Source organism: Equus quagga, chromosome 9 (assembly GCF_021613505.1).
Source record: "Equus quagga isolate Etosha38 chromosome 9, UCLA_HA_Equagga_1.0, whole genome shotgun sequence".
NCBI classification, from domain to species: domain Eukaryota; kingdom Metazoa; phylum Chordata; class Mammalia; order Perissodactyla; family Equidae; genus Equus; species Equus quagga.
In genome coordinates this window covers 94,533,227-94,548,914 of record NC_060275.1, presented here as the reverse complement: position 1 = coordinate 94,548,914, position 15,688 = coordinate 94,533,227, and the positions used below count along the sequence as shown (strand labels likewise).

Genomic DNA, 15,688 nt, shown 5'->3' with positions numbered 1-15,688 from the left:
GGCTGAGCTTTGTAGAATAACAGTTACCTAGTGGTCAGAGAGTGAAGAATTTTTAAGATATAACAGGAGGTGTTCATGGCCCTTGTGATGTCTTCTTGACCAAAAACAGATTCCTACCACTCCTATGCATGCCCTCAAACATTCTAGGGCCCACCTGTAGATGGCTGGCTCTTCCCTGCCTCAATGCTTTTACTTTTTTCTTATGAGTGAACCCCATGTCCATATGCTCAAATTCTACCTTTGCTGGTTGCACTTACTGTGCTGTGCACCATCTTTGAAAAAGAAGTGGATTTCCAAAGCAAATCCCTCTAAAAGATTACTTTCTCTTAAGCATTAAGTCTATACTTTGGGTAAGGTAAGGAAGTAGGTTATGCTGTGAGCTGAAAGTCCGAATACATTTTAACTGATATTGGGAAGAACTTTAGGCATCACTTTAGATTAATCTATGGTGGATTGTGTTGGTCATCGCATAATCATTCATGAGAGGAGACCTAAGTTCTACCTCACCTGCGATGTGACTCATATTGATCTAGGGGTGGAGTCGGAGGGAATCTGCAAGGAGTGTGGGAGGAAGAAATTGACAGCATCCTCCTCCAGGTAGCTAAACTTCAGGGTAACTGTGGTAGGTGGTGGGAGTCTCACGGCAGGGGTAAATGAATCACATGGAAACATCAATGAGTTTTGCCATTTATTGATGCCACACAATGGTAGGCTATGATTACAGTGGTTTTAAATACTGAGGTACCCATCGAGGTACCCCTTAAGGAGGCTGGGCCTGGCAAAGCAGCACAAAGATGCAGGCAGGGCAATGGGTTGGACCATGTACATCATACAACCACTTTGGAGGACGGTGATAGGTAGAATTGTGCTTCCCCAACCATGCTTTTTTTAATGCCATAACTTAAAACAATAATAATAATAATAAAATAACAATAATATTTGAACTAGCAATACAAAAAACAGGAGTAATATCAAATATGTTGGCTAAGTTGTAACACCAGGCAGTTCATATCATGTGGTCTCTCTTAGAAGTGAATCGCAGTGCACCAAGCACAAGATACACTGTCCAGGGCTTCATCTTGAAGTCAGAAGGGAGAAGAGCTAAGACTTGCAATCCTGGGGTAGCAACGTGTAGCTTGCAGAGTGTCGAGGATTTTAGCTAACTGATTGGGAAAATTATGATATGTAACAATATAAATCCCTCAAATGGTGTTTCAGAAACTTGATGAAGGTTATCAAAAACATTGACTAAATATCTGAAAGCATCGCAGTGGGATGACTCCCTCAAGTGGAGACTTGGGTGTCTTAGGAGATTGGACGGAGGTGTGCTCTTGTCTACGAAAATCCATCATAAATCAAGTCATTCCTACAGAGAGGCAATTGTTTGTGTCACAAAATGATTTCCTGTTTTAGAAAAGTATTCACTATTTAGTCTCTTGAAGTCTTGTTTTCTTGTGGTGTGTTGAATTATGTTTTGATGTTCAAGAACTAAATTAACCCACAGTTTTTTAGAGAAGAGCTAACTCTCCCACTGTGAAAGGCAATGTAAACCAAACTAGGTTTCAGAACCCTAATGTATTTAAGCACCAGGCCCTGGGGTGGACCTCTCTGGTTCACGGCAGATGTGTATCCAGTGTCTCTTACTACACTTCTCACTTGCTTGTTCAAAGTGGGAAGAAAGGAGGTCATGGATGAAATAAACCAACAATGCCGCTTCATGGTGGCCCCTATGAGCACCAAAGAAATGATGAGGACACCAGCTGGGTTCTTGCCTTCAGAAGCTTCCTGGAAACCTGAGGCCCCCCTCTTACTGCAAGCACAGGGATGTGTCAACACCCTGATGACTCAAAGCTGAGTGATTGTAAAGGCAACAACCGTGTCAGATGACTCCAATACTGCAAGTACTATCTTTATCCTGGGAGCCAGAATAACAGATGCCATCCAAGTGTCTCACAACACAGCCTCAATACAGGAAGTGAACGTCCATGATGCATGATTGGGGCCAATATTCTGCCTTTGAGAAACTGCAGAAAGGCCTAGCATGGAGCACCTGGCCAGACCCTCCCTACATTTCTACTGTCTTCACCATGTGGGTCATAAACAACATTTTATGTATTGAGAAATCTGGTCTAGTTTAGTTTTCGGAGGTCAGTAGGAATCTGGGTTTGTTCCTGAGTTTTTTAAGGCTGGTCATATCCCGGTCTCTGATGACATGCATGACCCTAAGATAGTACAGCACCAGGTTAAGTTAAATCAATCCAGCTTACAAAATCAATTCCCCTAAAGCCTACACTACACTTCAGGGACAGTCTTTGAGAATTGCCTCATTAGCAAAAATCAGGTTCCCTTCCACTCAAGTCACTAACAATTTAAGCATCTTCTCTCTAAAACTGTTATTTCCAGAGATTGTCATCGGCCAGCAATGTTCATATTTAAAGACAGAGAATACAAAAACATAATTAGTATCTAGAAATAAATTCCCTGGCTTTAGGTAAACATTTCTACTTTCCTCCTGTTTCTGGGCTACCTTGAATTTTATCCCAACCCCAGTGTTTTATTTTCCACAGGAATTTATCAGAATAATACACATTAATGGCTTGGAAAAAAATAAAAAGCACATAATATAAAAACTTAAGCTTCTGGTATCCAAGCAATAGAACTGGCATTGGCCAGCAACACCATTACACATTTAAAAGAAGATGTATATGGACTTGCCCACTTATACATCTATCTGTATATTTATATTAGTTCTGCCACCATCTAGATATTAGCACCATTTTTCAATAGCACCATTCTGCTGAACGGATAGATAATTCAAAGGAGATATGGGACCGTGTGCTCCATGGTCATTATTAACCGTACCTGTGCATGAGTCTGAAAATATGCTGCTCACTATATGAAGATGTATATATATATATACATCCCTGCCTTCCCCTCTGTCAAGAGTTGGTTCTGAGAGATTCCTCTCCTTGAGGCTCCATGCACCCACCCACCCTCACTATCTGGGTTCAGTTCATATAAATACCTCCCCTTAGAAACCAGGAAATTCACCTTGAATTTGAGACCACTGCCTACTTTGACTCCTGATGGGTGGCAGGAACATCCAGAATAAGCATCCTAACTTTCATTTTACTTTTTTGGATTCCCCAGACTCTTCTGTTTCCTCCAAGGAAACAGATGTCAAAAGTAAGTATTGGGTGTACTGGGGAGCAGGTCATCTTTACCTCACTTTTGAGAAATTTTTTCTCAAGACTGGAAATTTGTACTAAGTTCTTATGCTTAATACAATTTACCTGGGTCTTTGAAATATCTTAACCTAGAGCTCCATTTTCCAACCTGGGGGATGTGAGGGTGGGTTGCAGCCATGGACCTGGCTATCGCAGTTGTTGTGTGTAGACCCCCAGCAGTGAAGGGCGGTTTGACCTGAGTTGATGACTCAGGTGGGGAATGTGCTGAAGAGGGAAAGTCAGACAGGAAGACTCATTTGCTCTTCTGCGAAGGAATGGGTTATTTGCCAGGGAAGTGGGAAGAATAAAGGCCCACATTCTCTGCCTTATATTAGCAAAAAATTGATTTCTGTTCATCTGCTTTTTAAGAGTTTTCACAGAAATTATTCTTAAGTCAGAAATGTCTCCTGGTATAACTAGCCTAAATCCCTTAGGTTTTCTAAATCCTCCAGTTTCTGCCCATTTCCTCTTATTCTAGTGTCTCCAGGTAGGCGTGGAATCAGAACAGCCCAGATATGGAGTCTACAGGGATTAGGGATAGACTGAGGGAAGCAGCCAGCACTCTCTCTTCCTGACCCAGTTGAATACTGGGTGAAGACAGTGGTCCTCTGCCTGGATGAATTAGGGGAATGTTCCTCAAAGCTCTCCCATGACCTTTAAACAGCAGCTGCCCCAAGCAGGGAGAAGAAAAAAAAAGGAGGATTTCACCAGTCAATTGACAAGATGATCTGTTCCCTGGATAAGTGTGGCTCTGTTTCCTGATACCCTTGAGGTAGTCTGGGAAAAATCTGATCTCTTTGTTTTTATTTTTAAGGGAGAAAAAAAAAGACATCATTTCAGAGACTTGCCTAATTTGACACCTTTCCCAGGAGCTGATCCCAGGAGATGCCTGATTCTCCTAGATATCTCACCTGCCTGTCAGGGAGCAGCAAGCATTCCAGTCCCATGCCTTCTGCAAGGGATGTTTTGTGGCTAAAGGAACACAGTGAATTTTGTTTTGTTATGAGCCAAAGTTGAACCTGAAAAACCTCAATGAAGAGGTCCCTGGGGCTAGCACATGTCACGGTCAGCAGGCTGCTACAGTCTATGGTGGAGGGTGGCTTCCTTCTCGACTTAGAATGCTTTGGGGCTTTTGAACGACTGTGGCTTTCTTGGTCTTCGAGTGCGAACGATGTGTGTCTGGGAACACGAGAGGCAGCACTGAACCCTCACAGTGGGCACAGAACATTTCTTCATGGTCTTTAGTGTTTGGCAGAAACTGGTTGATAACTTGTCCTTGGTGCAAAGTAAATCTGTGGGAGGAGAAAAACATAAGAAAAAAACCAAAGATTACCCTTTGCAAGTGAACTGACACAACTTCTGTTAATGGAAGATGTTATATGTCTACCAAGAAAGGCTCTGTAACAAGTCATAATAGTAGTTGACATCCAGTGAACACTGATTATGTATCAGACACTGTGCAGTGTTTATGTTAAACTGAATCATTAGCCACAAATCTTCACTCTCATGAAGCAGTGTTAGATACATTCGCATTTTTGCCGTGGCTGCCTGGTGGGTGGTGAATACTTCCCCCATCCTTGACTTTGAGTTCAGCCCTACGACTTGAGTTGGACAATGGGATGTTAGTAAACAGGCCCTTGGAGTGTGCAGGAGGGTAAGCCTGCCCTTATGAGCTTCTGCTGTCACCAGGAGAAGAACCTGGTCTGTGCAGCCACTGGACCAAGGAGGATGAAAGACACATGGAGCAGACCTAGACCCAATCTACAGGTTGTAGCCAAGGCCAGCCAAGGACAACCTAGATCAGCTGAACCTTAGTTCACCTGTAGATGCTGAGCAAAAATACATGATTGTAGTTTTAAGGCCCTGAGTTTAGAGGGGTTTTGCTATGTGACACTGTCATACAAGAGTTGAATGCAATGTTTTACATGCATCACTTCATTTAATCTTCACAACAGTACTATCAGGTAAATACAAGTATTCTTTCCATTTTACAAAAAAGGACTGTAAAACCTACAGAAGTTAAGAACTTGCACAATGTCATGCAGCTGATAAGTGGCACAACCAGATCTGAACACAGGCGGTTTTGACTCTAGAGCTCATGCTTTTATCAATTGTACCATTCGCAGCACCAAGCAATCACCCAGTCAGGCAACTCACCAATGCTTCCCGAGCACAGCTCAACAGAGCAAAGGATACAGATAAAGTAAATGTGGTCACTGCCCTCCAGAAAGGTGCCATGTAGAAGAAGGCATAAGACATACACAAATAATTCCCAGAATAGGCATACAACTAGTTACCTGGGTTCTAATTCTTGTTCTATTCTAACTAGCTCTGGGCAAATAAGTCTCTCAAGTTTTTGGCCCTGCTTTCCTTGTACATGAAGGAAGGAAGTGGACTAGACTTCTCAGGGTCTGTCAACACACACATCCTATGGGTGGTAGTCAGACGGCACTGGCCCACGTACTCCTGGTCTGGAAAGAAGTCAGTGAGGCCCAAATAGATTTTTCTCCTATAAAGTGAAATTGTTTCAAACATTGCTTGAGTACCTCTCAGAGCTCTGGTTGCCTTTCTTTCTTCTTTACAGAAAATATTTGAATAGTCTTGAAGAAAAGCTTTTTCACAAATAAGCTGTTGTCCTTTGTAAATGGAACTGTCAGTAAAAGTAGAAATTGAGATAATGTCCCCTTTACCCAAAACCTGTGACAGTATTTTTTCTTCTCTATGCTTTTTATCACCTTCAGGTCATGAAGGCAAAAATGCTTTTTATCTCCTCAGAACTCATCATTCCCTTGGCTGTGCCTTGTTTTGGGGGGAAGAAATGAATGTCTTCCATTAGCTGTCAGAATTCCATTTTGTTTGCCAGTTTTAAATATACTTAGGAATAGGTTACATATGTTGTTCCTAGAACCCTAACCTCTTCATTGCTGATCCTTTTCTTCTACAGGCCTCCTCTTTAAGCCTATTATAAAAAGCAATCTTTCCTAAAATCCCGCAGGAAACTTCCTTACATGCTCTGATGTTTCAGAAAAAGTCCATGTTTCAGCCACGTATTCCCATCGTGCAATAGGAAAGTGAGTTCTTCATCTCCCACATCCCCACCAGAGCAGCAGGCATTCTCCATGGGGCCTGGGCCATTGTTCATGTGGGCTGCTGTTCAGAACAGGGCAAGGATTCCTTCCTATGCTTCTGGCTTTGGAACAGGGCGCAGCATGGAAGCCTGGGTGTCACGGGGCTGCTCCAATTTCTTAGCCACCCCCTTCTGAAGCCCTTGTGGATGGTGGATGGAGAAGGTGCCTCTGGGTAGCTCTTTGCTCCACATTCTCCCTGCCCAGAGTAAGTGAGTGCTCTGGGACTACTTTAGGAAAGGAAGAAGACAGAGAAAGTGTGAAAGTGCAGTTTGCATCCTCATCTCTCCACAAAGCTGCTTTTGGCGGTGCTGGAATCCCTTCTATCCCAATCTCCAAACTTGTATTATTATTGTCACATTTGCTCAAATGTGACATTACGTTCTATCTTGAACTGTTCTGTAAATGGTGTATGAGTCTTTTCTGCTAAGGGCTAAAGTGTGATCTCTCTCAAGGGCGTCTACTGTTATAAAAAGGGCCTCCCAGAGGCCCCCAAAGTGTTTAACCCTGTTGTGGGTTGAATTTTGTCCTCCAAAGTTTAAGTGTCCCCCAAAGTTGAAGTCCTAACCATTGGTACCTGTGAATGTGACCTTATTTGGAAATATTTCTTTGCAGTTGTAAATTAAGATGAGGTCATACTGGAATAGGGTGGGCCCTTAATTCAACATGACTGGTGTCCTTATAATAGGAAAAGAGACAGACACACACAGTGAAGAGAAAGCCATATGAGGCACACGGAGGGAAGATGGCCATGTGATGATGGAGGCAGAGATTGGAGCTATGCAGCTATAAGCCAAGAAAAGCCAAGGATTGCTGGCAACCACCAGAAGCTAAGAGAGAGAGCATGGCCTTGTCAAGACCTTAATTTCGGACTTCTAGTCTCCAGAACTGCGAAAGAATAAATTTGTGTTGTTTTAAGCCACGTAGCTTCTGGTAGTTTGTTATGGTAGCCCTAGGAAAGTAAGGCATTCCCCTTCCCATGACAATAATAATAACATAGGTAAATTTATTAAGCACTTACCACATACTAGGCAATGGGCTTGACAAATACTATCTCATTTGATCCTCGTTGATGTTTACTTGTAGGCATATCTACTTTTCTCCTTTTAAAAACTAAGGGTTCCAGAGAGGCTTAGTAACTGGCTCAACATCCCATAGCTTATAATGTAGATGGTGACACTGGAATTTGAATGTTGCCTCAGTGCCTCTAAAGCTCTGCCAGCAAGAGAATGAATCTCTTATACTAGTGATAAACGAGGAGGGGATCACATGGACAGGTCTTCCCTGCCCAGAGCATCTTCATTTGCTCAACACAAGGCCCCACTTGCCAGGTTAGGCAAGTGACATGACTGAAAGAGGCTCAGCCACGCCTGGTATCCTCACCTGATCTTGGGGACTCTGAGATCGTGAGCCCTGCTTTTCAATGGTCCTCAGAGCCCTGGGAACATGCTAGGTCCTAGGGTCCTCCTGTTTGAGAGTGAAGGACTTGAAGGAAGAGTGGAAGATAGTGGTGGTCTATTTTGGGAGCCTATGTTCCAGGCCTGTGTTTAGCAGCTCATTTAGACAATGACCATGAGCCCAACATCACGGCATGGCTTAATTGCACCAGTTCTCCTTGTTATTGTAAAACAATGAAGGCTTGTTGTGTTCATCAGCTAACTGGATCCCAGCCAAAGCACACACAATGCTTATAATTAGGGGCAACTTGGAGAGCAGATGCCAATTTGCCTCTGCCTGTTCAATAGAAACCATTTTTGGAAATTTAAAGGGACAGTTTAAGCTTGTTTCCTTGCTGTTGGCTGTGTCTATGTTGGACAGATAATATTCTGCCCACAAAAGAAAATTGAAAAACAATTTCAGTGTTGTTGACAAATACAGTTTCTGTAAGATTTTGGGTTCCTTGAGGCCAAGAGCTATGTCATACTCATTACTGTATCCTCCATTTTTAGCACTTGCCTGAAGTTTATATATCTTGTGATCAGTAATATTTGTTGAATAAATGAATGAATGAAATCCTACTCATCTGGAAGAATATCCTTCAGTAGAAAGTGTGCTGACACAAATGTTCATTGGGTCAACTTTGGCTCTAAGTACTGTCCCAAGGAAAGTACTATCACTTTCCTTATTCTTTTTCTTGCCTTTTGTACTTCTCATCCCCAAATTAAAACAACAACAACAACAAAAACCCAGGAATGGCTTGCATAAGAGTTTTGCTTTTGTTTTTTAATCATTATGAATGTAATACCTAGAATATAGCTGATACTCAGTAAATATTTCTGGATGAACTTTTTTTTTTAACCCAGATACTTGGAAAGTGTTTTATAGTCCCTACTATGGAAATGGTAGTTCTGATTTAGATTTTAAGTCATTAACAATTTAGATGGCACCTAAAGGAAGTAAAATGGCCTGGAGGACAGGAAACCTTACTTGAATTCTGACCTTAAAAGATGGATATGGGGTACATTTATTGTGCTGGCTGGCTGACAAGAATCTGGGCATTGAATGACTAATTTTCAAAGCACTTTACAGGGCACAGGAGGCAGAGTGGGTGACTGGCTCTCTAAACCAAGGAATTTCTTGCAGCTGCTCTTTCATGTCGTTTCTATATGAGTAAGCATGGCTCTGCCTTCAAGAGAAGCTAGTAATTAACTTTTGCTGCCCTGATAATTGTTGGTGGAGTGGAATTCATTGTTACTTACATGCACTGTCAGCCAACTGTTAGTCACCATCTCTTCAGTGTGAGATTTTAAGATAAAAAATACCAGGTATGCATTTAACCCAGTTTTGATTATTGAAGATTGCATTGTCCAGCAATAAGACAGTTACACACAATCTACATATAATTTAAAAATAACAACCCATAACACTAGGTATGGTCAACGAAGACTATGTTGTTGCTTCAATTATATAAAAATTGTCACAACATAGAAGGATTCTATCGCCTCAACATTTAAAAACACGGTACCATAGAAGGTGATGAGATGACATTAAAGGAAGAGAGTCTCAAATTGGCCTCTTTGTCTAGAACAGGATGCTTCTCAAACTTTAATGTGCATCCAAATTATCTGGGGATCTTGTTTAAATGCAGATTCTGATTCAGTATGTCTGGGGTGAGGCCTAAGATCCTGCATTTCTGATAAGCTCCCAGGTGATGCCAGTGCAGCTAGTCCAGGGACCACACTTTGAGTAGCAAGAGTCTGGAAGACTGAAAATTCACAACACTTCTGAAAAAGAGCCCTAGGTAGCCTCTCTTAGAGTTTCATGTAAGGTCAATAATAGCCAGCCTGAAATGCAAGTTGGTCAGAAAAGAAAGAAGTTGCACATGATAATCATACTGAAAGCATTTTTCCCTTCAATGCATTGCATTCAGGATTTTCAACCAAGCTCTCAATCCTGGCCTCCATAGCTATGTAGAAAACCCATCACCAGACACTCCTACCTAAATGATCCATAGGCCCCTCAACAAACATGGCCCAAACACAACTCATTACCTTTCCGCATTCCCAAACCCACTCCTGGGCTTCCTCTCTCAGTGAATGGCATTCCAAAGAATGCCATTCTTTTGGCATCTACTCAGCTGCTCAAGTCAGAAATCTGGGTTTTATTCTCCTTCTTCTTTCCCCAGATACAAAGTCCCATCAAGTCTCTCTTTTAAGTAGTTCTTGAATTCATTTACTTCTCTCTACCTGCACTTCTACTGCCCTAGTTCATGCATATACACCTCTTGCTTGGGGTACAGTTGCAGTCTCCTGTCTTCCTTCTCTATCTTTCACCTTGCAGCCTGCATGACTTTCTTTTCTTTACTCCCCTGTTTGGAATACTTCAATGGCTCCTTTCTGCCCTAGGCATAAAGTCCAAATTCTTCAGCATGCTTCACAATGCTCTTTATCCCCTTGCTCCAACTCACCTCTCCAGCCCTACTGTTTCTTAACTCCCCTTGAACTTTGTACTTGAGTTAGACTTACGTGCCATGACATTGTATTCTTCCCAGTTATTGCGGAAACTGAAAGCTCTCCTGGAACCTCTCATCTGACCTCTACTTGTCCTTCACTTCCTCTGGAGGCCTTCCCTGCTGTCCCCAGTCAAAGTTCAGCGCTGTTCCCAAGTACTCTCATAACATCCTTACCTCCCTTATCAGTGTTTGTCACTGGTCTGTAGTTTTGTTCCTTTTTTGACATTACGTTCAGCACACAGTAAGTGCCCAACAAATATTTGTTACATAAACGCATGATGTGTAAATCAACAACTCCTAGGGAAAATCTTCTCAAGATAGTAGCTCCAATGGCAGTCTCTTTTGAATGCCATGCCTCGGTACTTGCAAGGAGGCGAGGAGCAGATTCACAGAGCACAAGTTTCACTACCTCTCATCTTTAAGAATCTGTGGAAAAAGACTACCACTGTGTACAACCAACATGCTGCCTTTTCAAGAGCAGCATGACCTGTGGTTGACGTTTCATAGTCAATTCTTTAATTAGGAACAGACTAAATTCATCTTGACGCTCTAAATCCCAATTTCTGGACCGCATCTACAAGAGACATTCTCCACTTTGCAACTGATGTAACTATCAAAAAATCCTCTCTCCCTGCCTGTTAACTTTCTCTCTAGGTTTTTAAATTAATTTAGAAATCTCATATATGGGTGAAGACGAAAATATCAAAGAAATGGACATTAGAGTTTGTGGCTGAACCCACTCACTCATGGATAAGCAAACTGCAGTTTATTGAGATGAAGTAACTTGCCCAAGGGAGGTAACTGAGCCAGTTTGTGATGGAGATTTTTTTCAAGTGCACTTAATACATGCCATTTAAAATCTCCCCAACTTTGTAAGGCTTGTGTTGTTACTCCCTTTATACCAAAAAGGAGACTGAGGCTCAGCAAGTTAAGTACATTGCCAAGGTCACGTAGATAGCTAATTGCTGTGATGGGATGCAAATCCATTGCTGTCTGATTCCAAAGCTGGATTCTTTCCTCCTCTGAGGAAGAGGCATGTGAAAACTGAGGAGGAGACCTGGCTTGGCGTTCTGGCTTTGGTACCACCCCAACATGTAATCACAAACATGCCACTTAACGTCTCCAGGCTGCAGTCTAACATGCTTAAAATGACTAAGGTGACCATATGTCATTCATATTTCAGAAGCTTTTTGAAAGTGAAAGTTGAAGGTAGCAGACAACAGCGACATTCCACCCTTCAGATCTCCCTCCTTGGATTTTTGTCCATTTCCATGCGTCATGCCCAACCCCCACCCAAGTCCCAGCATCCCTGTTCTTTAGCCTCTAATACCCAGAGACCCTGGCTCTTTTGCAGGACTGCCCACAGGCTACTGGAGATGCTTTGTCTCTCCACATAGACCCTTAAATACTTGCAAATTCACTTCCCCTGGGGTGGCCATTGGCCAATGGCTGAAGAGTGTGGGAGTGTGAAAGTCCAGCTGGCTGGCCTCAGGGGCAGACAACTCTGAGACATAACTTACACCCTGGAGCTCTCCTGTGGGACCAGGCTGAAGCTAGGACTGTGCCTGAGATGGCAGCTGGCCATGCTACCTTCCTTTTCCATCTTGCTTCCTCCATTCCTTTAATGCTCTTCCCCAGGAGCACTTCCTTACTGAATTCCTTGCACATAAATTTGCACCTCAGAGTCTGTTTCTGGGCAACCTGACCTGAGACAGTGGAGCTAGCTGGATAAGGAGGGCCATTCAGTACCTGACTGGGTTCCTGAGAAAGGCTGGAGCATCTCTCAGAAGTCTGAATAAATAGATGAGATTCTCACCTGTGTGGGATGATGTCAGTGTGAACGGACTTTGAGAAAGGAAAATGGATGAGATAACCCCTCAAGGAATTCGAGTCAAACCTCACCAAATCAGGCAGCTTGCTCCCAGGGGAGCTGGTTGGCCTCTTCAGCATTAAGATTCCCGCTCAGCAAAGGGGACTGAAACTGTCCACAAATTCAGTCATGGAGGACAACTTATTAATGAAAAGCCTTCTCCCCCTGAGCAAAGACATTCACCCACCATCACTCTTCCTGCAGGCCTGCCGGTTGCATTTTTGGAATTCTGGAGGTCTGGGCTCATGATCACACAGGCATTGGTCTTGGTCTTCCGTTTTATTGTCCTCTGAGGAGACGCAATGGACAGTCCTCTTCTGAAAGCCACCTCCACAGGAAGCGGTGCACTGGGAGAGAGGGCGCATGGAGAGAGTCAGGATTCTTGCCCAGGAAGTTCCCGTAGAACACCTCTAACCCCACTGCGGTCAAAGAGAGGAAAGTCTCAATCATCAGAATCTTTTTGAAGTAGCCATAGAATAAAGGTGCTAATAATTTGGAGATGTGAATTTAGGAAGAGTTTATATTGTAGATTGTGTGGATTGAATTCGGCTTAATTCACTAATGGGTTCTCTGAAGAATATGGACAAAGGTTCAACTGCAAGCAAAATAGAAAAAAATGTCATCTCTGGGCCCTGGTGCCTCAGCAATCCAGTTTCTCTGAACTAGTTTTGATGTGGGGGTGGGAATCAGATGTGAGGAAAGGCGAGAGAGCTATAAGAGAAGCTGAGAGCAGGATAAAAAGAGAAGTGGGAGAGGAAAGCCCTGGTGGAATGGACAGAGAATTTGGAATGGACCTAGCTGGATCATGTGTGGTCTCAAGCCATTCTAACAGATAAGAGTCCACCGTGACATTATGATGGCTGCCTGCAAGCAGAAGGGAGACTCTGGCCTGTGAAAACAGCTTATATAAGATGATTCCTAGGGATGGAAGAAAACATGTCTGAATTTACTATATATACTCTTTAAAAAGTCATTTTTATTGTGGCAAAATATATAAAACATAAAATATACTATTTTAACCATTTTTAAATATACAGTTCAGTGCCCTAAGCACATTCACATTGTTGTGCAATCATTACCACTATCTATCTCTAGAACTTTTTCATCTTCCCAAACTGAAACTCTGTACCTATGAAGTAAGAACTCCTCATCTCCCACCCGACCCATGTAGCCTCTGGCAACCACCATTCTATTTTTTGTCTCTATGAATTTGACTATGGTAGGTACTCACATAAGTAGGGTCATATAACATTGTCCTTTTGTGATTTGCTTATTTCAATGAGCATAATGTCTTCAAGCTTCCTCCATGTTATAGCATGTGCTAGAATTTCCTTTTTTTTAATATAAGATTGGCATCTGAGCTAACAACTGTTGCCAATCTTTTTTTTTTTTTTTTCTGCTTTATGTCCCTAAATTCCCCCGGTACATAGTTGTATATCTTAGTTGTGGGTCCTGCTAGTTGTGCTATGTGGGATGCCTCCTCAATGTGGCCTGACGAGCGGTGCCATGTCCTCGCCTAGGATCTGAACCCACGAAACCCTGGGCCACCTAAGCAGAGCACGAGAACTTAACCACTCGGCCACGGGGCCGGCCCCTAGAATTTCCTTTTTAAGGTGGAATAATATTCCATTTATATATATACCACATTTTTCTTATCCATTCATCCATTGATAGATACTTGGATTGCTTCCACCTCTTGGCTATTGTGAACCACATATACTCTTAGGATTTACATTCTATTTCATGTTTTATTACTTTCAGCCTCATCTTTATTATATAATCAAAATCTCCCAGAGGGCAGAAACCAGTTCCTCTTTCTTCATCCTGCATGGCAATTAGACAAGTGCTAAACACAGCCTGAGACTCAACAAATGCTCATTCATTGATTGGCCAAAAAAGACTGCTGCATGGCAGATTCTGGAAAAATCACTAGGCCCAAAAGATTTCATTTGATCACCCAGCACCTTAGATTAAAAAAAATACCCACACTGGGACACCACTGATAAACTCAGAATATTCCTACCCAACGCTATTTCCCACAGAACTCCCATATGACATAAGAAGAGAAATACCAAATTTTTCTGAACATCCACTGCTTTATTTTATTCTACTCTTCATAAAGCGGAGAACATGGTCACCATGGAAGCTCATGTTTGTTTTATAAAGTCAGATATTTATATGATTAAAGCTGAAGGTAATTTTATTCAGTGAATTCATCTCAAATTCTCCATGGATACCAAGAAGTAAGAAATAACTACTCAGCTGATGCTGAGTTAATAAAATTGTGCAATAGAGGAAAGAACAAAGGAAATTAATCAAGCCAGAACCTGATAAAGAGAACTGGACCAGGATTCAGTAAACTCAGGCTTTTTAACTCACTGGACGTGGTCCTGGATCATTCACTCAACCTCTCTCTTTCTTCCTCTGTAAAATGACGTTGTTAGACAACGAACAAATGACTTCCTTTCCTGCTTTCTGCTTCTAAGAGTCCGATGGAACAAGGCTGGCTGGTTTTGAGTGTTGAAGTCATGCAGGTCCTCTTAGGCAGGGTAAATTAAGACAGAAGTGCTAATTCCAAGCCAAGCACAAAAATAAGCAGACAGGTCACTGTCCGTGCATTTATTAGCGAATTAAAAATGACTTTTGATTAAGAAGATGCATGAATTTGTGTTGTATTTAATTGGAGGATCAAGCAGGAAGCATGGTGCTGATTTGAGTTTTGTTAATTGTGATAATGCTGTGAGTTTGGAGTTTTAGAGAGAAGGTACACCTCTCTTAATGCTCAGATCCACTTCTTTGGATCCAGTAAAAATAAGGGATCTTTGTGCAGAACTAAGCACCCAACATAGGGATGGGGCTTAGCTGGGGCTTAGTTCCCAGCTAAAGCTACTGAGTAACTGAATTGATCACACCCTACACTGAACTCTGCACTAGCCTCATTCAGTCCTGGATGCTCCATCCAGTGAGAGTACAAGGCTCCTCTGCAGCTGGCCTGTTTGGAAACGTTGATTCCCAGGGGTCAGCAGATGATCAGCAAAGACTCTCCCTATGAGAAGCTATAAAACTCATACACGAAGACTGGACTCTTATTGCTGCCACTCAACCAACAGAGAACAAATGGAGAAACCATTTGGAGTTTTATAACTGGTGCAAACTAATGAAACCTCTTCACTGAATAATTTTCCTGCACTTACTATTAATATATGGCAGGTACTGTTCGAAGTGCGTAGGAAATATCCTTGAGTTCGATCCTTGAAACAACCATGTAAAATAAGATCTGTTTTCTGGTTTTATTGATATAGAAACAGTTCCTCCTCTCCCCGACTTTTCCCCTTTTTATGACACCATTTAGTGAAAGACATGGAGATTCATGTCCTTCAGATTTGGAAAGTTTTTCTTGTATTAATTCTTTGATAATTTCCTGACTTTCATTCCATCTCCATTCTCCCTTCTGAAATCTTACTATTTCAATATTGCACCTCATATCCTGATCCTCTAATGTCTTTATCTTTTA

General features: G+C 42.2%; 1 protein-coding gene across 3 annotated transcripts in view; it reads right to left on the bottom strand.

The window, feature by feature from the left end:
• Window positions 1–681: 681 nt before the first annotated feature.
• ADAMTS12 (ADAM metallopeptidase with thrombospondin type 1 motif 12) overlaps window positions 682–15,688 on the bottom strand; it is a 308,773-nt gene continuing 293,766 nt past the window's right edge. For all 3 annotated transcript variants that reach the window (XM_046671863.1, XM_046671864.1, XM_046671862.1), the window contains 2 exons: window positions 12,362–12,521; window positions 682–4,519 (listed from right to left, as the gene is read on the bottom strand). In XM_046671863.1, the coding sequence (XP_046527819.1) occupies window positions 4,341–4,519; window positions 12,362–12,521 (339 nt within the window). In that variant the 3' untranslated portion in view covers window positions 682–4,340. The remainder of the gene's footprint in view (window positions 4,520–12,361; window positions 12,522–15,688) is intronic.